General features: G+C 41.9%; 1 protein-coding gene across 9 annotated transcripts in view; it reads left to right on the top strand.

Annotated features, from left to right (window-relative positions):
- Positions 1-1,421: 1,421 nt before the first annotated feature.
- ergic2 (ERGIC and golgi 2) overlaps positions 1,422-26,178 on the top strand; it is a 53,885-nt gene continuing 29,128 nt past the window's right edge. For 2 of the 9 annotated variants that reach the window (XM_078219915.1, XM_078219920.1), the window contains exons 1-6: positions 1,439-1,556; positions 14,522-14,676; positions 14,769-14,877; positions 15,708-15,754; positions 21,248-21,318; positions 21,737-21,777. In XM_078219915.1, the coding sequence (XP_078076041.1) occupies positions 14,571-14,676; positions 14,769-14,877; positions 15,708-15,754; positions 21,248-21,318; positions 21,737-21,777 (374 nt within the window). In that variant the 5' untranslated portion in view covers positions 1,439-1,556; positions 14,522-14,570. Of the gene's footprint in view, positions 1,599-14,521; positions 14,677-14,768; positions 14,878-15,707; positions 15,755-21,247; positions 21,319-21,736; positions 21,778-26,178 lie in introns of all 9 variants that reach the window. The other 7 variants (XM_078219916.1, XM_078219921.1, XM_078219914.1 and 4 more) reach the window with 5 other exon arrangements.

Here is a 26,178-nt window from a genome sequence, read left to right on the forward strand (position 1 = left end):
ATGCAAACCAGCCTCCCATCCATTGAATCTGTCTACACTTGCTGCTGTCTCAGAAAAGCAGCCAGTATAATCAAGGAGCCCACGCACCCCGGAGATACTCCCTTCCACCTTCTTCCATAGGGAAAAAGATACAAAAGTCTGAAGTCATGTACCAACCGTCTCAAGAACAGCTTCTTCCCTGCTACCATCAAACTTTTGAATGGACCTATTAATCTTTCTCTACACCCTAGCTGTGACTGTAACACAACATTCTGCACCCTCTGTTTCTCTATGTAGGGTATGCTTTGTCTGTATAGTGCACAGGAAACAATACATATACTAATACATGTGACAATAATAAATCAAATCAAGCATTTGGGACATCCAGTTATCATGTTTGCCATGTAAATACAAATTTTACTTCCCCCTCCCCACTTCCTTCCATACTGACCATAAAATCTGGGCCATTTATTTAAAAATTACAAAGTCAGGAGCTTGATGGCTTGATTGCCAATGGCTTGATTATCCCTGTAAGAGTTTTAACAACATCAGGTTAAAGTCCAACAGGTTTATTTGGTAGCAAATGGCATTTGCTACCAAATAAACCTGTTGGACTTTAACCTGGTGTTGTTAAAACTCTTACTGTGTTTACCCCAGTCCAACGCCGGCATCTCCACATCTTGATTATACCTTACAGGTTTCATGTCCCATAGCTTTTCTGTCACTAAGATCGCCTGTTCTCATGGTGTGGAGTCCAGCTCCATAATATATCACAGGTCTCTACCCATCTGCTGCTGAAACCTACTTTCTTCCTTTTTTAATTTTTAATTTGATTTATTGTCACGTATAGTTTATATTGAAAAGTATTGTTTCTTGCACGTTATACAGTGAAAGCATACGATACACAGAGAGGGAAAGGAGAGGGTGCAGAATGTAGTATTACAGTCATAGCTAAAGAAACTTCAACTTAATATAGGGTAGGTCCATTCAAAAGTCTGATGGCAGCAGGGAAGAAGCTGTTCTTGAGTCAGTTGGTACGTGACCTCAGATTTTTGTATCTTTTTCCCGGCGTAAGAAGCTGGAAAAGGGAATGTCCAGGTTGCGCGGAGTCCTTGATTATACTGGCTGCTTTTCCGAGGCAGCGAAAAATGTAGACAGAGTCAGTGGAGGGAAGGCTGGTTTGAGTGATGGGCTGGGCTACATTCACAGCCCTTTGTAGCTTATTGCGGTTTTGGTCAGACCAATAGTCAAGCCATACCAAGCTGTGATACCAAGATTTTAAGAAGCTCTTTAAAAGCTACCTCTTTGACCAAAAGCAGGTCGTATCTCCCTGTTTTCTGACTGAGAGTTCAATGCGTGTCTGATGAGGGACATTCCCACTCTCTGCCTCCACCCCAGCTCTATGGAAACAGGAATGCTTCAGGCCGGAAGTTGCCTTCCCGGAAGCGGGCGGGAGGTCGGAGGTGAGAGGTCAGGAGGTGACCGGGGCGCTCTGAGTTGTGTTGAGTGAGTGCCGGAGGCTGAGGAAGCGGGGATGCTGTACATGGCGCCTACTGAGCGGCTCTGTCTGTGAGTGAGTGAGTGAGGGAGAGAGAGGAGGCACGGAGCGGGCGGGACAGGTACCGGCGACTGCTTTATCCTCACTTAACTGCGGGCTTTACACTGCCTCCCAGCCCCTGCTCCACTCACACTGGCACCCACTCTGCCCAGGAGCAGACTGTCCTCAGTGAGCTCTGCTGCTGCTTCAGACAACCTAACCTAGTGTCACAGCTTCTCTCACATCTGGGGCTGGGAGGGGGACTCAAAGAGCCATTTACAGCCAACCATATGTTTAAATCACTTGCAATTGTTAATTGCATTCATATACACTTAAATCATTTTGCAGGGTTTATACATATACATTTAAATACACTTTACTAATTTTATTCGTACACTCTGATGCTATGGAGTCTTGACAGTGTTTTCATGTGGGATCTTTCTGCTCCTTCAATTTGAGTTCCCATTTCATAACGTTGACTGAAGCCAGACCACGCAGTCATTTCCCCCTAGATTTCCTTTTTATAAATGTTGTGGCTTCCTCTGGACAAAAGGAGGGGAAGGTGCTCAGGTCACGGTGTCATCAGGCTCTTTTAAAAAATTTTTGCACCATCTTAGTACACGTTGAACTGTTAAAAATAGTTCCTCAAACTCCCTCTCCCCCACACACACACACTTGAGAGTGTCAAAATGTGAAGTTTCACTTTTCTCCCATCGTAACTCTCGCTGCTAATATTTTCCTCTTTGATATTATCTAGGGAAATACTTGAACAATTGGGAGGAGGGATTGTCGTCTTGTCACAATCTTATTGTAGTTGGTGTTTTTGTGTGTCTAAACATGTCCTTCAATAATTTGGTGTGTTAAAATTGCAGGCAATTTCAAGCAAAATGGGATGCTAGTCATGTATCTCAGTTCTCTATTTGAAGTTTTTTTCGCTTCTCCTTTTTCACTAAATGTAAAGATTGGGGAGATTGTGAAGATGTGCTTTTTGCTCCCTTGACTTAATAGGCAAATGCATTTGCAGGTACAGAGTCATTCAGATCAGAGATTTCAAAGTGTAAACAATTTGGTATCAAAAAATAACATTCAAGCTCATTATTGCTTTGTGATATCATTTATGGCTATGTCAATATGCATAGAATTTATTGTAAATCTCAGTAGTTCTGTACTGTATAACAATGTGTATTTATGTAGCATATTTAACATAGTACAATGCTTCAAGACATTCCACAGGAGTGTTACACAAAATTTGACAAAGAGCGACATGAGATATTAGGGCAAAAGCTTAGTCAGAGGTAGGTTTAGATGCTTGTATTAAAGGAGGGAAGCTAGGCAGCAAGTTTTAATGAGTGAATACCAGAGTTTAAGGCCTTGGCAGCTGACAATTATGGAGTGGTTAAAATCAGGGATGCTCAAGAGACTACAATTGTAGGAGGACAGATATCTGAGGGTTGGAGGTGATTGGAGATGGAGAGGAGCAAAGCCATGGAGAGATTTGAAAACAAGAATGAGAATTTTAAAATTCAGCCATTGCTTAATTGGGAACCAGGTGAAAAGCACAGAGGTGATGGGTGAACAGAACTTGATAGTTTGGTCATGGGCAGCAAAGTTTTCAGCGACCTTAAGTTCACAGAGGTTAGAATGGTGGTGGGGTGGGTGGGGCTTACCAGATGTACATTAGAATAGTCAAGTCCAGAGATGATAAAAGCAGAAGTGAGAGTTTCAATGGAAACTGAATTGAGGCAGGATGGAGTCAATGATAAGGAGATGAAAATGGAAGGGGTCATCGTGATGGTGTAGATATGTGGTTGGTAACTCATTTCGAGGTCAAAGATTGAGAGTGTCTGGTTCAGACTTAGATTGAATCCAGGGAGAGAGATGGAGTTTGGTGGTTATGGAGTGGGGTTTGTGGTGGGGACTGAAATGTGAGTATTGCCAACAATGGCTTTGCAATATTTAATTGGAGGAAATTTCTGCTCATCCGATAGCAGATGGCAATTTATAGACAGTGGAGAACTTGAGAGGAGTGATGAAGAGATAAAACTGTGTGGAATCAGTGTACATATGGAAACTGAAACTGTGCATATATTGCTTAGTGACAACATATAGATGAGGAATAGGAAGAGCCAAGTACAGATCCTTGGTGCATGCCAGAGGTAACTTATAGGAGTGGGAAGAGAAGCCTTTGCACATGCAATTAAATGAGTAGGCTGCGCATAACATAAACAGATTCAAGGGCTCAGTGGTCATTATGCTACAGCTGGGTTTCCATCAAGGCCATGATGTTGATTCAGTAAATCACGAGGAACTCCCAGATGGAAAGGGCCTTGTTCACAAGTGAATGGACATTCTGAAAGGAGATGCAGAACGTGATGATGAGAGCTAGTATACAAGCAGACTCTGCAGAGTCAGCACTGGGGGTAGATATAAAGAATATGGGGAGGATTAGCCTCCAGCATGCACAGTGGGTGGGAAGATCAGTAAAATGGGGCAGACAGGGCAATGACATGGCCCCTTCGCAGGATGCCAAGAAAGGCATCGAGGCAATCTAGGTTTATCTAAGGGGAAACCAAACCTGGGATGGCATCAGGAGTGTAGGATGGTTAAGGAGTATTGAAAAGTTGGGGTAGGGATTTGGGAAAACAGATTATCCGAAAGAGGAGAAATGAAAGGAGGCACCATGACAGATGAAAGGAGTCCAGGAAAGGTAAAGAAAATGAAGCAAAAAGAAATTGAAATAGAAAAGCTGGGCTCAGATCCAGAATGGCAACCAAAATGTGCACCCGATGGACAAAGGAACAACTCCAGTTACTTATTTCCTGCTTACCGATGTCGATTAGGTAGAGTCATCATGGAGCATTTGCTAACATTTGTCCAAGTTGGGAAACAGATATGGAGGGTGAATAAAGTGCAGAAGTTGTTTGAAGGGTAGAGTATCAAATGAAGTGCTGATAGAGGCATCTCCATGTGAATGAAGATCCAAGCGGTGTGTAGACCCAGTTTCAGGGCAAGAATGCTGGACTCCAGGAGTTGATAACCAGATAATTAGCAAAGCATATCGTTAGGCAGAGGCAATGTGGTAATTTGAAAGAGAAATTGTGGTAACAAATCTGTTTTTTGCAAATGTAACTAGCAGAGGAATCAAGAGATGCTCACTTAGATGTGTGAAAGGCATTCAGTAAGGTGCCACACGAAAGGTGTTACATTAAATGGGTGTAATGGGGTTGGGGGTAATATATTGACGTCAGTCGAGGATTGGTTAAATGACAGAGTTGGAATAAATAGGTCATTTTCAGGTTGGCAGGCTGTTTCTAACGGGGTGCCACAATAATCGGTACGGGAGATTCAGCTATTTGCAATCTATATTTGTGACTTAGTTGAAGAAACCGAGTGTAATGTTGTCAAGTTTGCTGAGAATACAAAACTAAGTGGGAAAGTAATCTGTGAGGATACAAGGAGTCTGTGAAGGGATGTAGACAGATTAAGTAAGTGGACAGGAAGGCAGCAGATGTAGTATAATGTTGCACAGGGTTCAATGTTGGGACCCTTGCTGTTTGTGTTATATATTAACATGGGGGGCACGATTGGAAAACTTGCAGACAACACAAAGATTGGCCGAGCAGCGAATCGTGTAGAGGATAGCCATAATCTGCAAAACAATATTGATGGATTGGTGGAGTGGGCAGTAATGTTGCAGCTCGATTTTAACATTGATAAATGTGAGGTGGTGCATTTAGGGAGGTCAAACAGTTATAGGGAATATACTAAGAAGGGTAGATGAAGTGGGAGATCTTGGAGTACAAGTATACAAGCCCCTAAAGCTGGCAGTTCGAACAGATAAGGTTGTAAAGAAGGCCTGTGGAATGCTCTCCATTGGCAGAGCTATAGAATATAAAAGTAAGGTTATAAAGTTGGAATTGTATAAAACACTGGTGAGGCCACAACTGAAATATTGTGTGCAGCTCTGGTCACCATCTAACAGGAAGGTTGGAATTGCTGTGGAGAGAGAGCAAAGGAGGTTTATAAGAATGTTGCCAGGACTAGAGAAGTGTAGCCATGAGGAGAGATTGGATAGTTTGGGGTTATTTTCCTTGGAACAAAGAAGGCTGAGGGTGACTTGATTGGGGAGTACAAAATTATGAGGGGAAGAGATAGAGTGGACAGGAAAAAATTGTTTCCCTTGGTGGAGAATTCTAGAACCAGGGAACACATTCAAGGTATGTGTGGAGGGGACATGAGCAACAGCTTTTTATGTGAAGGGTGGTGGGTGTCTGGAATTTGCTGCCTGAGTTGGTAGTGGAGGCAGACACCCTAAATGCTTTTAAAAAGAATCCAGATTTGCACTTTAAGTGCTGTAAGTTACAGGGCTATGGGCCGGGTGTAAGCTACAGGGCTATGGGCCGGGTACAGGAAGGTGAGATTAAAAAGGGCACCTTCTGTCCCTGGGCTGGCATGGAGAAGATGGGCCAAAATGGCCTCCTTCTGTGCTGTAATTTTTGTATGGTTCTATAATGTGAGAAAATGTGAGGTTGTTCATTTTAAGAAGAATACACAAACCGGAACAGTTGTCAAATACAAGTGAGAACATATTAAATGTTGACATATAGAGGGATTTGGGTATCCTTTTACACAAAACACAAAGTTAATGTGTTGGCCTTACTGCAATTGTACTGGGCTTTAGTGAGCCCACACCAGGAATACTGTGCATAGTTTTGGTCTCCATATCTAATGAGGGATCTACTTGCCTTTGAGGCAATGCAATAAACGTCCATTAGTTTGATTCCTGGGTTGAGAGTGTTATCCCATGAAAAGAGATTGAGCAGAGTCAGCATGTGCTCTCTAGAGATTAGAAGAATGAGAGATGATATCTTAAAATGTATAAAACTCTAAGAAGGTCCGACAGGGTAGGTGTGGAGAGGTCGGTTCCACTGACTGGAGAGTCTAGAACCTGGGAGTCTGATAAAAGTTTGACTACATAGAGAGTTAGGTGACGTAGATTCAAGATATGTGGCAATAGATGGTAGAGGGTTTAAAGTTTGTTTATTAGTCACAAGTAAGGCTTACATTAACACTGCAATGAAGTTACTGTGTAATTCCCCTAGTCGCTACACTCCGGCACCTATTCAGATCAATGCACCTAACCAGCACGTCTTTCAGACTGTGGGAGGAAACCGGACTACCCGGAGGAAAGCCACGCAGACAAGGGGGGAACGTGCAGACTCCGCACAGACAGTGACCCAATAGAACCTTGGTCCCTGGTGCTAGTAGGCAGCAGTGCTAACCACTGTGCCACCATGCCGGGGACATGAGGAACAACTTTTTTATGCAAAGGGTGGTGGGTGTCTGGGATTTGCTCCCGGAGTTGGTGGTGGCGGCAGAGACCCTAAACTCTCTTAGAAAGAACCTGCATCTTCTTTTGGAAAGTTGCATTTAAAAAAACAAATTCTCTATCTCAGAGGACTGTGGATGCTTGGTCATTGTGTATGGTCAAGGCTGAGATTGTTAGATTTTTGGACTTTTAAGTTAACCCAGGGGTACTGGAACCAGGCAGAAAGTGAAGTTTGAGGTTGTTGGATAACCGTGATCCTATTGAATTGTCGGGCCGAGAAAATCCTGCGAGCAGCTGTCGGAGAGGTAAATAATGAGCACCGTTATTTCTCCGCTGACTACCGCAAATAAATCCGGAAAATATTTACACACAATATTGGCTGAAGGTTACTTTCAAACTTCCAAACAGAAAGCAACACAAGCCGAGTTTCTTTGAATCTGAAAATTAAGTCCAGAAAGCAAGTAGATGCTGAGTTCATAATCAAAATATAGTCAAAATTAATTTTCAGCTCAATGGCAGCATTTTATTTATCCCAAGCCAAGGATTTGAGCACGTAACCAAGTTAGAGTGTAGACCTGCTCTGATCAGGCATCTGATTCAGAATGGCACACTCTACAGGGAGTCTGTGACATCTGAGCAGGAGAAACAAAAGCTTGAGTCAATAACGAAGAACCCTCATTACATCGTGCCAAGTCTGAACCACATTTAAATCCTATACAGAAAGTGAAGTAAAGGTTGAGAAGTACAGGTGGGATGAGGAAGGAAACAAAAGAGAGATAAAAAGTAAAACAAAATATTTTTTTAAACTCCAATCCTAATTTCTAAAGGAATGAGATTCCACAATTGCGAAAAAAAATCAGACCAGAGAGGTTGTTTTGCAGTAAATGTCACTTGTTCCATCATTTTAACAATTCATTTGCAGATAAATACACCGAACCTAACTTTTTCTAGTGTCTTAAGTGAGTAACTAGTGAGCAAGTTCACACCATGACAGTAATTTCAATGCTGAGCTGTGTTGGTGAAAACTGTTACACTACTCCTCAACAGTATGTTGTATCCCTGGCAGAAACATCCAGATTGTCGTGTAAATGCAGATAGCAGAAGTTGCTGTTGGACCTTTTCCATTTACATCAGTCAATTGTCATCCTATGCAAATTTGGGTATTGTGTAATGCTGGTCCTTCTAAAACTGTACATCAGTTCAGCAGTACCACCGAAAATCTACAATTAATTATACTTTAATGTATCTCTTAAGTCATTGCCTGCACGTTAATGATGAGGTTGGACACTTCATTTATAGACATGAGTGCCAATGTTTCACTGAGAGAATAAAGTGAAGGTAGGAATGAAGGAACAAACACGTATTTGGGCTGGAGTTCAATAAAGAATAGGAATCATAGAATCTCTACAGTGCAGAAGGAGTCCATTCAGCCCACCAAGCCTGCACCGACGACAATCCCACCCAGGCCCTACCCCCTTAATCCCACATATTAATCTTAATCCCTGCTAATCCCCCTGACACAAAGAGGCAATTTAACAAGTCCAATTAGCCTTCCTGCACATCCTTGGAGTGTGGGAGGAAACCAGCACATCCAGAGGAAACCCATGCAGACACGGGGAGAACATGCAAACTCCACACAGTCACCCAAGCTGGGGTGCTAAACACTGTGCCACCGTGCCACCCTCAAGGAAACTTGGGGAGTGAGCTGCAGTGATAGATAGCTAGCACCCATGATGCTTGGAGCAGATTGAGCTGATTGACAGATGGAAGACCACTTTCAGCCTTGAAGCAAATTTCATTCGAGAAAGGGGATTGGGAGTGAAGCTGATGGTGGGGAATAAGGAACTGCTGTGAATGTAAAAGGCGATTTTTTTTTTTCTCTCCCTCATTCCTGAAGGATTGTTTAAGAACTTTTAATACTAGTAGAAATAGTACAACACTAAACCAACCCAAAAGCACGCTATCAATACCAATTAAACTGTCGAAACTCTGAGACAATTAGAGAAGTGATAGTGTACCTATAGGTCCAAACTACGTAGATTTCATGTATAGTTCATATTGGTAGATTGAGCATCACTCCATTCAAAGCTATCCGACACACTCCACTGCCATTTGATGTTAGATTTATCTTTCATTTTAATCGTATAACTTAAGGAAGTATAAATTAACAAAGCTTTAAGGAATTTGAACTAATGTTTGGTGTAGGAGGGGAACTGTCTCACTGTAGGCAGTGCTGTTCTGAAATTGGGGTAAGCCAGGATTGTGCAAAATGTGAATTCTTATCTAATCAGGAAGCCACTGTTGATTCCTTTCATCTCTCGCAGTTCAAACTTTTTGTATTGCTGTGCTCCATTTTCCGAATGGCAGTTTTTAAAAAATGAGACTCGTGTTAATTTGTTGTTCTACACATCCAATTTATTAACTCACTGCATATCATAGAATCATAGAAACCCTACAGTGCAGAAGGAGGCCATTCGGCCCATCGAGTCTGCACCGACCACAATCCCACCCAGGCCCTACCCCCACATATTTACCCGCTAATCCCTCTAACCTACACATCCCAGCACTCTAAGGGGCAATTTTTAACCTGGCCAATCAACCTAACCCGCACATCTTTGGACTGTGGGAGGAAACCGGAGCACCCGGAGGAAACCCACGCAGACACGAGGAGAATGTGCAAACTCCACACAGACAGTGACCCGAGCCGGGAATCGAACCCGGGACCCTGGAGCTGTGAAGCAGCAGTGCTAACCACTTTGCTACTGTGCCGCCCTTATATCCAACCTCACTGACCACCTGCCCGCCCGCACCCGCACAGTTCAAAAGCTTCACCTAACTCTATTTGAAACTACTCCAAACTACATCATTTAACTAGTCGAATATTAAAGCAGGCTGCTTAAAGCTATTAATGGGTGGAAACATGAAGGTAACTGGGGAGAATAATTCCCACAAATATCGCTTGTACTATTTTTTTCCAAAATGTTTGACACAGCCATTATTTATACTTTTTGGTGGTGCCGAGATTTACTTTGGTGATGTTCATGAAATTTCTCCAAGTGCGCAGCTTTCCCATCTAACTTACTGATTCTCTGCTGAGATTTACCGGAAATCCTGTTTCAACTTTGGACCTTTGATTGAATAGGAAGATGGTGCAGGAATAAATAGCTGAAACTAACCAGAGCTAAAGAGTGAGAGTTTGAATCTGATCAAAACTATCTGCTTCTAATGTTGGTATTGGTATTTATATTTTACGCTGATTAGTTGATATTCTGTGACATTGCTCACTAAACCAAAAATAAATCTCTTTTCTCTTACTTTCCAATATGCAGTTCTTTCTGTCTGTGTCCCTGTCATGTTTCAATCTATTTTGTTTCTGATTTTTTTTCTATATCTCTCGCCCTACATAGAGTCAGACAGTACCGAAGAGGCTCTTCAACCCATCCCATCTGCACCAACAAAACTACACAAAATCTACATGAATCCCACTTTTCTGCTCATCCATTACTTTTTAAAGGTTGAGGTTTCTCGCCTCTACTACCCTTCCAGACAGTGCATCCCAGACTCCCACCACCCTCTGGATGAGACACCTTTTCCTCAATTCCCCCTAGACCTCTTGCCCCTCACTTTAAAGTTATAGCCACTCGTTATTGACCGTTCAACTAAGGGGAACAGCTGCTTTCTATCCACCCTGTCCATACGCCTCATAATCTTATACACCTCAGTCAAGTTCTCCCCCAGTCTTCTCTGCTCTAAAGCAAACAAGCCAAACTTATCCAGCCTCTCTTCATAGCTCAAATGCTCCAACCCAGGCGGTGATCAATCAATTTATTTGTTATATTTGTTCAAGTGTAGGTTATGTATATTATGAGAAGCAGTATGCACTAGTCAATGTAGTAGTGAGCTACTGTTGTAGGAAGAAAGAGGAGAACATGACCACAATGGGAAGGAAAGCAATGGATAGTCATGGGGAGAACGAGAGAATATGGGGTGGGACAGTGGTTAGCATTGCTGCCTCTCAGCGCCAGGGACCCGGATTCAATTCCGGCCTCTGGTCACTGTCTGTATGGTGCACATTTTCCCCGTGTCTGCATGGGTTTCCTCCGGATGCTCCGGTTTCCTCCCACAGTCCAGAGATGTGTGGGTTAGATTGATTGGCCGTGCTAAATTGCCTCTTAGTGTCAGGGGCTTAGCAGGGTAAATACGTGGGGTTGGGGAATAGGGCCTGGGTGGGATTGTGGTCGGTGCAAACTCGATGGGGCCGAATGGCCTCCTTCTGCGCTGCAATGATTCTAAGATTCTATTCTATGATTCTAAGATACAATTTGGGAACCGTTGAAAAACTTGGGGCTTGATTTTCAGATGTACTCGGGAACAGAGGTGGGCTGGCATAAGAAAAAGCGATGCTTGCCTCCATTCCAGTTCCCCAGCTCCATCCTATATCCCTGGTGACTTTTCTGGGGAGGGGAGCTGCAACAGAGGGACAGTGAGATTTTCCAATTTCCAGAGGCGAGGGGGCCAGGATAGCTGTCTGTTGGTGATATCCTAGCAACAGACAGCGCTTCAGGCAGGCTTGGAGGTTTTCCCTGCCTGCCTAGGTGAAGCAGCAGCAGTAGGTCATTCTGTAAATGGATTGTTTTATCCCCTGCCTCAGAGCAATGGCCTGGCTGAAAAGGCTGTTTTCCAAGAAATATATATTTTAAAAAAGTTGAAGCACTCTCTCCCTCACTTAACTGGCATAACAGACACCCTGCTGCTGCTTTCAAAGTGGAAGCCTCCAGAAGGATGGCAAGCTCATTCTATGGTCATTAATTTACCGTTCTGACTGTTTTCCACGCAGTTTCTGAGCCAAGAATGGCCACGGTGGCGGGGGGGGCGGGGCGGAGGGAGGGAGGGGGGGGGGGGGGGGGGGGACAGTAACATCTGCCATCTGCAGCTTTGGGTTACCAATTGAAGTGAGAATACATACACTGAGGAGAAAATAAAGCTTGCGTATACATTTAATTAGCAAATATAGTTAGAAGAATTCCCTACTGTAACTGGTGGCTCAGATAAGGATGGTGGGATGAAGTCAGGTGACATTGAGTGAAAGATTAGGGTGGGGAAAGTTATCATATTGTGGCTCAGGATATCAAACCAAGACTAGGCCTTACATTCATGACATTTTGAAGGAATATAGAATGCAGTAGAGGGAAGTGTACATAACTGAGGATCTTATTTAGAATCAATGGTTTAATTGTTTCTTGGCATATTGTAGAGGAATTGTGCCTATGAGATACTCTGTGTGATGTGCCAAGTAGGCATTGTGTGCAGTTCTTGTTACATGGGTTAGTACGTTTTTTTTGTTGTTGTCACACTGGGATATGTGATTAGAATTTTTGAAGGATACACCATACACATCCAACCCTATCTTTACAAATGCTGACTGGCTGGTTATATAATTCCAGCAATTGTTGTTTCAGATTATCAGTCTTAGTTTTTAAAAAAAGTGGATTTCTGTTTGTATTATGCAAATATTATTTGCAATCGGAGGTTAATTGTGACTTCTTGATCCAAATATCATTGTCTTTGCACGTTGTATCCTGTTCCTGGTCACAATAGGTTTTCGTTTTACTTCATTGCCTAAAATTAATGTTTTAAAGTCATACCCTGTGCCTTAGAATTTAAAATAAAGTCATTGTCACCCATTTTGAGATAGCAGGGACCTATGTCTTTTGACATTAGTGAGCAAAACAAGGAGAAATATGGTAAAAGGAAAAGACTGTGGATACTGAAATCTGAAACAGAAACAGAAAATGCTGGAAAATCTCAGGTCTGGCAGCATCTGTGGAGAGAGAGAATAGAGCCAACGTTTCGAGTCAGGATGACCCTTCAAAGACCTGCTGAGATTTTCTAGCATTTTCTGTTTTTGTTTGAAATAGATGCATGGTATTCAGTATAAAGCAATGGCCTGGGCTTTGCAGACAGTGGAGAAGCAGTGACAATCACTGCTGGCCACAAAGAAAGCTTAGCACAAAAATCTAGTGATCTCTGTGGCATGAATTTCCCCTTTCATGTTGATATTTAATTCTGGCGTCAGGTCAAGGGAATTTCCAGGCATCCGACAGCAGTGATTGTCAACAAGCGTGGTAAGCAGCCAATTGCACTGAAGTGTTTTCACAGACAGCCAATAAAATGCACTGATTATCCTTCACTTCTTATACATTTTACAGAGAGCAAAATACCTGATTGAGGATGAAGGTAGAAGCTGAAAGATCTTAAAACTTTAAAAATAAATTATTTTTAAAATGTGTATTTTTGATCATGGGAGAAATTTGGTATTCCACAAATTGAAAATTTGATTGTCAGGGTAGTGAGGCTATTCGATAGCAATCATGAACTTGGTATGTAATTTTAAAAAAAACCCAGTTACACCTCATTCAACTATATGTAACTTTTTCAGGGTTTTTTAAAATGTTTTTTTTAAGTTTATTTGTTCTTGTCACACGTAGGCTTACATTAACACTGAAGTTAGAACATAGAAAAAATACAGCACAAACAGGCCCTTCGGCCCACAAGTTGCGCCGGTCATGTCCCTACCTACCTCGGCTTATATATAGGCTTACCTATAACCCTCAATCCTATTAAGTCCTATGTACTCATCCAGAAGTCTCTTAAAAGACCCTATCGAGTTTGCCTCTACCACCACTGACGGCAGCCGATTCCACTCACCCACCACCCTCTGAGTGAAAAACTTACCCCTGACATCTCCTCTGTACCTACTCCCCAGCACCGTAGCAGCCATTTCAGCTCGGGGAAAAAGGCCCAGAGAATCCACCCGATCTATACCTCTCAACATCTTGTACACCTCTATCAGGTCACCTCTCATCCTTCGTCCCTCCAAGGAGAAAAGACCGAGCTCCCTCAGCCTATCCTCATAAGGCATGCCAACCAATCCAGGCAACATCCTTGTAAATCTTCTCTGCACCCTTTCAATCATTTCCACATCCCTCCTGTAATGAAGCGACCAGAACTGAGCACAGTACTCCAAGTGGGGTCTGAAGTTACTGTGAAAAGCCCCTAGTCGCCACACTCAGCACCTGTTCGGGTACACTGAGGGAGAATTTAGCATGGCCAATGCACCTAACCAGCACATATTTCAGACTGTGGGAGGAAACCAGAGCACCCGGAGGAAACCCACGCAGACATGGGGAGAACATGCAGACTCCGTACAGACAGTGACCCAAGCTGGGACTTGAACCCGAGTCCCTGGCGCTGTGAGGCAGCAGTGCTAATTACTGTGCTGCTCTGTCTAGTGTAGAAGGAAAGTTCGCATCAGTTCAGTGATTTCTACTTGATTGCAACCTGGGTGGTGCACGTTTGGGAAAGTGTAGAATCAATTGACAATAGTTTTTAGATTTCCGCATTTAACTGCGGACGTGCAGATTCTAGATGTTGCTTTCAGTTTTAAAGAAGTATGACAGCAAAAGCTAATAGTTTCACCATCATTACTATCATAAAATCCAGGCCAGTGAATCATACACTTTATATTAATTAAAGCCACCATGCCGTGTCTTGTTTGCTGCTTTTTTTATTGAAGCAGTTTTGTATAGCTTCTTGTTATGCAGCTTTATATAACAACTTCCAACATTATTCCTTTATTTTAAACATTGCATTAATGGAATTTAACATGTTTGCAGGTTCAATTTATGAAGCTGAAAGTGAAGGCTCCTGAATGTATATTTGAAGATGAGGCGATTAAATAAGAAGAAAGCATTGAGTTTAGTGAAGGAGCTTGATGCCTTCCCAAAGATTCCCGAGAGTTATATTGAAACTTCCACAAGTGGGGGAACGGGTAATTCAAATTTTGCTTTCTAGCTATTTTACTTTAAAAAGTTGTATTTTATTTCTTAATATGTATTAACAGTGACAATTATTTCTTTACAGTTTCCCTAATTGCCTTTACCACCATAGCTCTATTGTCCATTATGGAATTCTTTGTGTACTGTGACACATGGATGAAGTATGATTATGAAGTAGACAAAGATTTTGCCAGGTGATTACTTGATTTGTTTATTTTTGAGCGCTTTTACATGTTCTCTTCCTACAATAACTATGAACTCAAAAGTGTTCAGTGACTCCTCTGGATACAGATCTGGAATTAGTCAGCGCTCTGTGGCGTTTCTTACAGTCCCAGTCTTGAGGAGTGTTAGTTTTAAGTGACCACACAATGGACTCGGGATGGGAATCAGGCAGCAAATCAACAGAAATTGCAAAACACTCGTATTGCTGCTTTTGGGGGGATTTTTTTAAAGTGATCAGTCTTTGGAAAGTCAGTTCCTACTAATAGTGACTATGTGATTACATTTAAAGCTTTCAATCCTGTTGTAGAGTCGCAGTAAGCTGCAATGCATGGAACATTCTGCTGCTCCTGAAATAGTGAAGCTGGGGTCGGGAGAGTTTTTGGTGGGACCCAGACTAAGCCCAAAATGAGTAGAGAAGCAGAGAAGTCTGGGACATTGGAGTTGTGTGGTTGGGATCATGGATTCAACCTTTTTTTTGTGATAGGTTTCTGGGGCAGGTGAAGCGACTGAATGTGAAATTGATGTTCAGAATGTTGGTTCCTGTTTTGCATTTTGGGATATGGTCTTTGCTGGCAATATGACCAATTTAATATGATGTGGTCAATCCACTTTCCTGGAAATAATTGGCAATCATACATTGTTCCACTCTTTCAAACACTTACTTATATTTATTAGTGGATCTTCTGCGGCATTGCTCAGGTAATGGGGTTCTTTAAGAAGAAAGCTACAAAAGGGTTATTTGATTTTTGAAAATGACAATTTTATTGGAGCAATAATTATAAATGCTTCTTTTATCTTGCAGCAAACTGCGAATCAATTTAGATATTACAGTTTCAATGAAATGTCATTGTAAGTACTTACCTTTGTCAATGTTTTCATGACTTGCATTCATTGGTGTAATCCTAATTAATTACTTTAAATAACTAGTGAATGCAAAATAGCTTGCATGACAACAACATTACAGTTGTATTCAGAATTTTAACATGTCTGATATGGGAGCACTCACCAGTACAATCTGTTGGCTCTTGTGCATGGGTCTCTGGTTACTGGAGTCTGCCATTTATACAAGTAATGCTCTATGGAGTACTGGATTAAAGATAGAAAGAAAACAAAATATAGAGACATTTTAACTGCGGTAATCATCAAATTATATTGATCTGTGTCCCAGTTACCCTGCAGCAAGCAGTACAAGTTACGTTTTTAGCCGCGTTAAAGGCTGTACAGACATGCTTTCCACTCGCACTCCGTTGAATGGGAAAATGCATAACTCAATGCAAGTCCACTGCACACGTGAAATTCTACTCCATGGTCTCATAAGCACCAATGCAACTTCAAGTAATAGGATAAAGTCTTGCTTATTGGAAACTTAAAGCGAGTACAGTGCCTTCAGTGTGGCTTGAAATTTGAAAGATAGGTGTAATTCCAATTTCAGTATGACAAGATCCAATTTGAGTGGGTTTGTTACAGATGTCTCATATTGTAACGGTTCCATATTAACCCAGAAAAAAGATATTTATGTACTGATGGTAAAAATGATATGTAGCTTGCTTTTCTAGATTGAAGGCCTAATTGTTAAACAGATTAAAGTAGTTTATATCAATTTGCCATCTGTATGTTGTAGGCATGTTTTATTTTCCTATATATGAGTGATGGTATAGCGGATTGAAGCTTAAATTTATGCCTTGGAGTTGCAAAATACTAGAATTCTTTGCACTAGAATGTGCGAAGTGTGAGTCCTGATGCCTACAGTGCTGTAAGATAGAGTACCGGGATGCTGACCCAACAATGATGAAGGAATACAGATGTATGCCAAATGAAGTATGATTTGGGGATCGTGCTGTTCCCAGGCACCTACTGCCATTGCTGTTCTTGGTGGTAGAGTTTGTGGGTTTGGAAGCTGCTGTTGAAGAACTTCCAATCAGTACATCTTGTAGATGGTGCACTCTGCTGTAAGGAAGAATAAAAAGACACGTAATTTAAGAAAATTGGCAGGAATATTTGAACCACTTCTTCATGCATTAACTCGACCTGCTTTCCATCAAGTGGGCGAGTGCCTTAGTGGGTGATTATCTTGGAAATAATGGTGTTAGGATCATTAAATTATAACCATAGTTTATGGAGAAAAACCAGAACTGGAATTAAAAATTACTTAATTATAGGAGGTCTAATTTCAGCAACTTGACAGAGATCTGGAAAGTTGCAGTTATTGTAGAATTGTAATAGTGGTTTTTAAAGAGGAGATGGTTTGGGTACAGTCTAAAAGTAGGAAAGAAAGGGCAACAAAAGTCAGAGTACCCTGGATGATGAAGGAGTTGTCGGGAGTAGGATAAGAAAAAGGCCTCTGACAGATGTCAGATTATACAAGTCAGAATCAGGCTGAATATTAGAATTACAAAGGAGGGGTGAAAAAGGAGATAAGAGGAGTAAAGAGACCATGTAGGAGTAGTTTGCAGGCTAACATTAAAGGGACACCAAAGGTCTTCCAAAGGCATATTAAGAGTAAAAGGGTCGCTGGGGCAATGATGTCAGTTAGGGTCCAAAATGGAGAACTCTTGGTTCATGGAAGACCATGAATGGAATTCTGTTCAGTGGTCTCAAGTATCTTCAAGTCAAAGATTAAAATGTTGCTTGTTGGGAATTTAAAGAGAGTACAGTGCCCTGTTTTTTTCAATGTTGTTTAATATTTGAAAGGTGAATGTGGTTGAGGTACTAAATGAGTTCTTTGTATCCGTGCTTTCTAAGAAAGAGAACTATGCCAAACCACGGTTAATAGAAATAAAGTTAAGTACCAGAACGCTGGCAGTACATTAAAGTAAATAAGTCAGTTGGTTGAGTGGCGATGCATCCTTGATTGCTGAAGGAAGTAAAGGGTGCTGGCCACCATCTTCCAGTCCTCCTGAGATACACGGGTGATGCCTAGAGAAGGATTATAAATATTACCCCCCATTCCAAAAAGGAATGAAGGCTAAACGTGGCAATGATATGCAAATTAGTTTAACATTAGTGGTGGGAAAGCCTTTGAAACCAGAATCCAAAAGAAAACTAGCAGCCCTTTGATTAGCATTGACTAATGGTGGGGGATCTAACACAGCTTTGTCAAAAGGAAATCCTGTTTGACTAACTTGAGAGTTGTACTGAGGTAACAGAGAAGTTGGATGAGTCAGTGCAATTGGTTTTGTGTACATGGACTTCCAAAAGGCATTTGATAAAGTACCACATGTTAGGCTTGTTAGGAAAATTGAAACCCATGTCATTAAAAGGGACAGTATCAGCATGGGTGCAAAATAGGCTGCTGCTGTCCGTAGGTACGTCCAACCCATGGCTCCAGAACCTCCATGGGTAGGGCAAGGAGGAAGGTCCCAATTCCACCCCAGCCAGAACCCAGTGTTGTTCACACCGATTTGATCTACTCTAGCCATCCAACCAACTGAGCTAATTGGCCTGCCTCAAGGAGTCTGAGTTGCCGTGGAAGCATGCACCTTTATATGTATGCTGTAGTTCACAGTAATGGTAGAGGCTCCAATTGTCTTTTCATCATATGGCTGACCAAGAATCTCTCCCGCTCTCTCCACCTGCCATTGGCTTACGTTGAAGGGTTTACAAGTTGGTACTTAACCTGCTTGACCACATATATGAACTCTTTTCCCTTGGCCATCAGTCCTGGAATGGGACATGAATCTGGCGCTTCTTACTCAGAGGCAGGACTGTGCCACAAGACCGCCTCTACAACATATGTTAAAGGATAGAAAACAGTGTTGTGGGGAATGGCTCTTTATTGGACTTGATGGAGGTATACAGTGATGTTCCTCAGGATTCAGTAATAAGACTGCTGCTGTTCTTAATGTACATAACTGGTTTGCTGGCAGCAACTACTTTCTATACAGCCAATGCTAAGAGACTTAGCAGAAAACTTAAGCATGTATTAAATAGAATATACAGCACAGAAATAGGAATGCCATTGAACATGTCAGTGCTAGTTTTTATACTCCACAAGTCTCATCCCATTCCATCCACCTCACTTCAACCTTTAAACTATTTCCTTTTCCTTCATTTACTTGTCTGCTATCTCTTTGAAAGCATCTAAACTATTAGTCACAACCAGATCTGGTAATAGGAGTTTCACATTCTAATCACACTCTGATTTTTTTTTTTAAATCTCCCCAGTTCCCTATATTATTTTCTTCAAAAGAAAATCTTATTCATTCAAAGGCTGTGGCGTCTTTGACATGTCACACATTTGTTGCCATCCCTAATTGACCTTGAGAAGATGACGGTGAGCCATCTTCTTGAGCTTATACAGTCCATGTGAATGTATTCTCACATGTTAAGTAGCGAGTTCTAGGATTTTAACCTAGCAACAATAAACAAACGGAATCAAAAGACGAATTATTATCTAAATGGAGAGAGACTGCAAGTGACTGAAGTACAGAGGGATCTAGGTGTTCTCGAGCATAAATTACAGAAAGCTTTCAGGCAGGTCTGACAAGTATTTAAGAAGGCAAACAGCATTTTGGCTTTTATTGCAAAGAGGTTGGAGTTTAAAAATAGGGAGGTTTTGTTGCAATTCCAGGTTTCACCTGAAATACTGTGTACAGTTTTGGTCCCCTACCTCAAAAAGGATATAGTAACATTCGAGGCAACCCAAAGGAGCTTCATCAGGCAAATTCCTGGGATGAGAGGTTTATCCTATTAAGAGAGACTAAATAGTCTGAATCTGTATTCCTTGGAGTTTAGAAGAGTGAGGGATGACCTTATTCAAACATATAAGATCCTGAGGGGGCTTGACAGGGTAGATGATGAGATGTTTTCATTAATGGGAGAGTCTCGAACGAGGGGACATAGCTAGTCATTTAAAACTGAGGTGCATAGAAATTTATACTCGTGGAGGGTGGTGAATCTCTGGAATTTTCTGCCCCAAAGGGTGATGGAGGCTGAATCATTAGAAGTATTCAAAGTGGAGGTGGATAAATATTTGATAGATCAAGGAATAGAGGATTATGGGGAAATGGTGCAGAAAAGGAGTTGAGACTAGTATAGATCAGCCATGATCATATTGAATGGTGGGACAGGCTTGAAGGACCTGGTAGCCCACTCCTGCTTCTATTTCTTTACAGCCTTGGTTCAAACATGGACAAAAGAGATGAGCACATTGTGAGGTGAGAGTGATTTCCCCTGACATCATGGCGTCAAGGAGCCCTAGCAAAACTGAAGGCACTGGGAATTGGTGAGGGGAAAGCCTCTAACGGTTTGAATCATACATAGCATAAAGGAAGATTGTTGTGGTTGTTGGAGATCAATTATCTCAGTCCCAAGAGTGCCTCAGGGTAGTATCCCAGACCCAACCATCTTCAGCTGCCTCATTAATGACCTTCTCCCCATCATAAGGTCAGAAGTGGGGATATTCATTGATGATTTGTTCAACGCCATTCATGACTGCTCAGATACTGAAGCAGTCAGTTCAAATTGCAATATTTAAGCTTGGGCTGATAAGTGAGAAGTAACATTTGCATCACACAAGTGCCAGACAATGATCATCTCCAGCAGCAGAGAATCTAATTATCTCCCCTTGACATTCAATGACATTACCATCATTGAATCCCCCACTGTCAACATTCTGGAGGTTATCATTGACCAGAAAATGAACTGGACCAGCCATGTAAACACTGTGCAAGAATAGGTTGGAGACGAGGAATACTGTGGAGAGTAACTCACTTCCTGACTCTCCAAAGCCTGTCTATTATCTACAAAGCACAAGTCAGGAGTGTGATGGAACATTCTCCAGTTGCCTGGATGAGTGAAGCTCCAATAACATTCAAAAAACCCAAGACCACCCAGGACAAAGCAAGCTGCTTGATAGGCACCCCATCAGTCACCTTAAACATTCACTTCCCCCCACCCCCCACTCCAACATTGATGCACAGCGGCAGCAGTATGTACCATCTACAGGATACATTGCAGAAACTTACCAAGGCTCCTTGGACAGCACCTCCCAAAGCTGTGACCTCTACCCCCAAGAAGGACAAGGCATCACCTGCAAGTTCCCATCAAGTCGCACACCATCTTGGCTTGGAACAATATCGCCGTCCCTTTACTGTCACCGGGTTGAAATCCTGGAGCTCCCTCCCTGTGGGTGTACCTACAACATGTGTACTACACTGGTTCAAGAAGGCAGCTCACCACCACCTTCTCGACAGCAATTAGGGATGGGCAATAAATACTGGCCTAACCAGAAACACCCACATCTTATGAACGAATAAATGAAAGAAATGATAATATTTAGATCTGATTGCAACATGGGATTGTGTATGCAGTAACTGAAATTTTACTTTTGTTTTTAAACAGATATTGGTGCAGATGTCCTAGACTTGGCTGAAACTATGGTAGCAGCTTCAGAAGGGTTGAAATATGAACCAGTAAGTATAGTTGTTTAAAATTGTCATTGAAAATTACAGCGAAGCATTCAATTTTCAGTCCCTTTGTGTTGGAAGAGTGTCTGTCGTCTTTAAACTCCTCTATTCAGGAACACGGGCCTATTACTCCATTTTGCAGCATTTTGATATAATGCACTGCTCAGTATTTCATTCCAATAATTGGTTGAATATTCAATTATCAGAATGATTTTGTGCAGTCTGAAAGGAGTGCCTTAGAAAAAAACTCTACTGCGAAAATTTTTGACAGAACTTGTAGAGTCTTTAAAAACGTTTTTATGACACTATTTTGTTCCTTAATAGCTTTTTTTAAATGACATAACATCAAATAATGCAGTCTGGCTAAAGCCTGTCACCAGGTTCTACATAAATAATAGCTTTGCGTCTTTGTTTTAAAATGCAGACTATTTTTGAATTATCTTCACGTCAAAGAATGTGGCAAAGGTAAGATATACAGATATGAAAATTCTTCTATTCTGACATGTTTGTTCTTGAAAACGATATTCCTTGTAAGGGTAACATTAGTAACGTAAGATATCTGCCCACAACTAGAGCAGTTTCTTCCATAATAATTGTTATGCTAACAACTCGTTCGACTTTGTTTTCTAATCTTTTTTATGAATTTAAATGAACCCAACTCGGTAAATAATAATGGTCAATGTTAAACAAGCCGAGGCTTTGCATTTCACATATTTTGGGATTCTCTGGAACTTTATAAATGCTAAATTTAAGCTTGAGTCGGTAAGATTTGGCAGTGAAAATCAACATGACCTTCTATTTTTTAATTCAGTCAAAATAATAGTTATTTAATCAATCAGTGACAGTGTTGTGACCATTAAGTTTAATAATTCAGGATGTGGAAAGTAGATTCCTAAATTTGTTTGCTGCATACCTTGCCTACGGATTCCACTTGGCGCTGGTATTACTGATTGTCATAAATTTAAACCCTGGCATGGTGTCATAAACCTAAATTCCGGCACGACATTCTTTAAAAATCAAGGAAATCTTTGAACTCCTAACTGTAAATGAGCTGTAAGATCTAATGCTGTGATATTGAAAAAATGTGTGTGCGTGTGTATATATGTATCTGTTTATCATGTTCAGTTTGTGGAAAAGTAATCGTTACATAATTTATAGTTCGCACTCTCAGTTTCCAATTCATTATTAAAGGTTGTTTCTTTTCATTTTCTTCATATCCTGTTTCTCCTATCACTGGCTCATACTTGAATATGGTTTTTCAAGTGAGAGAGCCTGGCAAATGAATGTCAGTGGACTATTCTAACCATGTTTAATCCTGTCCTCATTCGTTATCTACACATCGCATTTTCAGCAAAACTCTTTGAATAGACCTTAGGAGCAAAACATTATCGTGCTTTTTCTTTCCTTCAACTTCCTTTGTCAGCAAAACAGCATCAGTCTTCCAGCAGCTCGATATGGCCTGGGTAGCTAATATCATCAACATAGCTATAAAGCTGCCACTCTGCGTGTCCACTGCAATCTACGCCAGTGAGACATGGAAGAGAACAGCAAAGGTGTCCTGTAAGCTGGATGTCTGCCTGTGTCAGATCACATGAAGAGAGATGTATCTCCAATGAAGTACTACTACAGGGAACTGGTCAGAGGCATATGTGGTGCATTGTGACGGAGACTCAACTGAGGCAGGCAGGACAAGTATTTTGCCTCCCAGATGTACGCCCTGCCGGAGTGGCAGTAGAATGGGTACCACAAGAGTGGGAGTGGAGTTTGTATCAGATGTAGCTACCACTCTATTTAAGATTAGCTAATTCATCGCAGATCAGAAATGAAACCTGGGGCTTTTGGCTTTTATGCTTTTTATTGTGGCTGGCTGCATAGGCAAAATATCAAGATTAAATTGGTTAGTTACAAGACTCTGTTATGAGGAAAAGGTAGAAAATCTTAGATCCTTCTGTCTTCGAAGAAGAGAATAAAAGATAATTTTATTGAGTTATTAAAGGTGGAATAGGAAGGATTAAATCACGATTATAGGACAAAAGAGGTCACTTGTACTATGTGATGAGCCGGATATTAAACTTAATCCCGCTACTCCCATACTGGACAACAGGCAGCAAGAATCTACCACTGACCCTCTCCATCAATGTCTTTTTCTCCAGCCCAGGTGATGTCCTGCTTTTGAAGATCCTCCTTCAATGTGCTTCGCCAAGTCTTCTTTGGTCAGCCCCGTCTATTTCTTCCATCTAGTGGTGTCTATTCCACCGCCACTGAGGGTGTCCGTCTTGGAGGCAAAATATGTGCCATGCCAGACTCAGTCAAGTCTCTATTAAGATGCCCCATAGGTGCTTCTGACCAGTCCTCTGTCGTACTGCAGTCTCTTCATGCGATACCTAGGATCTTGCACTTACATGACACTTTTGCTGTTCTCTTCCATATCTTGCTGATGTAGGTAGAATTTGGTAGTGGACATATAGAGTCGCAGTTTCATGATATTGACTGCCCACACCATGTTGAGCCCCTGGAAGACTGATGGTGCTTTGCCAATTCTTGTATGGACATCGATTTCCAAATCACACTCCCTAGAGATGTTGCTCCCTAGGTAGGGGCAGTGGTTAAGGTCCTCTATGTTCTGTTGCCAGATGGTGATGGGAAGCCTTGTTGCCATCCAGTCTTCTTTGTCCTCTTGCAACTGGACATGTTGACCAACCTTGGTGCCACTACTTTCAAGACTGGTGATCATGTCTTGGAGCGTGTGCGATTCTTCAGCCAGCCAGATAATGTCATCTGTTAAATCCAAGTCTGTTGAGCAGCGACATTGCTATGCACTCATCGCCTTCCTCTTGATGAAAGCAATAACCAAGAGGAAAAGGAACAGGGAGTAGTACTCATGTGATGAAGGAGTTGATGGTGCCTGAACTGGTCTTGATTGAGCAGCAGGAGTCATGTTATAAGGCTTTGAAACTATTAATATGCTGCAGCAGAATGCCATCCATTCTTCGATGTACCAAAGTGACTGCTAATGGATGCTTTATCAAAAGTCTTTTTGAAATGATTGAAGTTGATAACAAACGGTTTCTAATATTATCGGCTCCAGTCTGTGAGGTTCTTGAACGTAAGATCTTGCAGCATGATCTGTCACCTTGGAAAACTGCCTGTTCTTCTGTTTCTGCTTCCAATCTGTTGAGGAGCACTGTGCTGAAGGCCTTGCCAGGTGCTGACAGCATGTTACGCCCCTCCACTTATTGCAGTCATTGATGTTCTCTTTCTTTGGCAGCTTGCTGATTACTTCTTTCCTTCAGTCATCCTCAGTCAGGTAATCGAGGGAAAATCTTTGAAGGCATTCAACAAGCAGTTAGATGCTGTGATTAGGGATTGTAGGTTTTTATGGAATGATGAGCTCAGTCGGCCCTCTCGGATGCACTTTTTCTTACCCTCCAATGCATAATGAAGGGTAGTTCTAAAATATCCTCCCCATGACTACTGATGATTCTGATAGAGAATTATTGAGATCTCTTGCTTCATTCCTACTGTGTAGGGAGGGTATCTATTACACTCTTATTAGGGACTGTTAAGATGAAATCCAAACTTGAGCAACATAACCACGCCACAAGATTTCACATTTTCAAAACAGGAATAAACTTCATACAAAAAGAAATTAAGCAAGTAGCACTGCTGTAACACTGTAGCTTATAAAGCTTTATGCTATAAATTTAGTTCTATTTGTTGCTTGCTCCACGAACTTCCTTATCTTATGAAATATGGAAGATTCACTCACCTTTCTCAGGGCCAACCCAAAGGTATGCCACAGCCCTCCAAAAGTCACTTTGATTTCTCCTCAGTGTTGCAGCTCATCTCTGAGGTAAGATTCTTTGATTTGATTTATTACTACCACGGGTATTGGTATACAGTGGAAAGTATTGTTTCTTACAGACAAAGCATACCGTAGATACAGAAGGAAAGAACAAAGAACGAACAAACAAAGAACAGTGCAGCACAGGAACAGGCCCTTTGGCCCTCCAAGCCCGCGCCGCTCCCTGGTCCAAACTAGACCATTCTTTTGTATCCCTCCATTCCCACTCCGTTCATGTGGCTATCTAGATAAGTCTTAAACGTTCCCAGTGTGTCCGCCTCCACCACCTTGCCCGGCAGCGCATTCCAGGCCCTCACCACCCTCGGTGTAAAATACGTCCTTCTGATATCCGTGTTAACCCCCCCCGCCCCCCTCACCTTGAACCTATGACCTCTCGTGAACGTCACCACTGACCTGGGGAAAAGCTTCCCACCGTTCACCCTATCTATGCCTTTCATAATTTTATACACCTCTATTAGGTCACCCCTCATCCTCCGTCTTTCCAGAGAACAACCCCAGTTTACCCAATCTCTCCTCATAACTAAGCCCTTCCATACCAGGCAACATCCTGGTAAACCTCCTCTGCACTCTCTCCAAAGCCTCCACGTCCTTCTGGTAGTGTGGCGACCAGAACTGGGCGCAGTATTCCAAATGCGACCGAACCAACGCTCTATACAACTGCAACATCAGACCCCAACTTTTATACTCTATGCCCCGTCCTATAAAGGCAAGCATGCCATATGCCTTATTCACTACCTTCTCCACCTGTGACGTCACCTTCAAGGATCTGTGGACTTGCACACCCAGAGAGAGAGGAGAGAGTGCAGAGTAAAGTGTTACAGTCATAACTAGGGTGTAGAGAAAGATCAGCTTGGTGCGAGGTAAGTCCATTCAAAAGTCTGATGGCAGCAGGGAAGGAGCTGTTCTTGAGTCGGTTGGTACACGACCTCAGACTTTTGTATCTTTTTTCCTGACAGAAGAAGGTGGAGGAGAGTATGTCCGGTGTGCAGGGGTCATTGATT

The sequence above is a fragment of the Mustelus asterias genome, chromosome 9, assembly GCF_964213995.1.
Source record: "Mustelus asterias chromosome 9, sMusAst1.hap1.1, whole genome shotgun sequence".
NCBI lineage: Eukaryota > Metazoa > Chordata > Chondrichthyes > Carcharhiniformes > Triakidae > Mustelus > Mustelus asterias.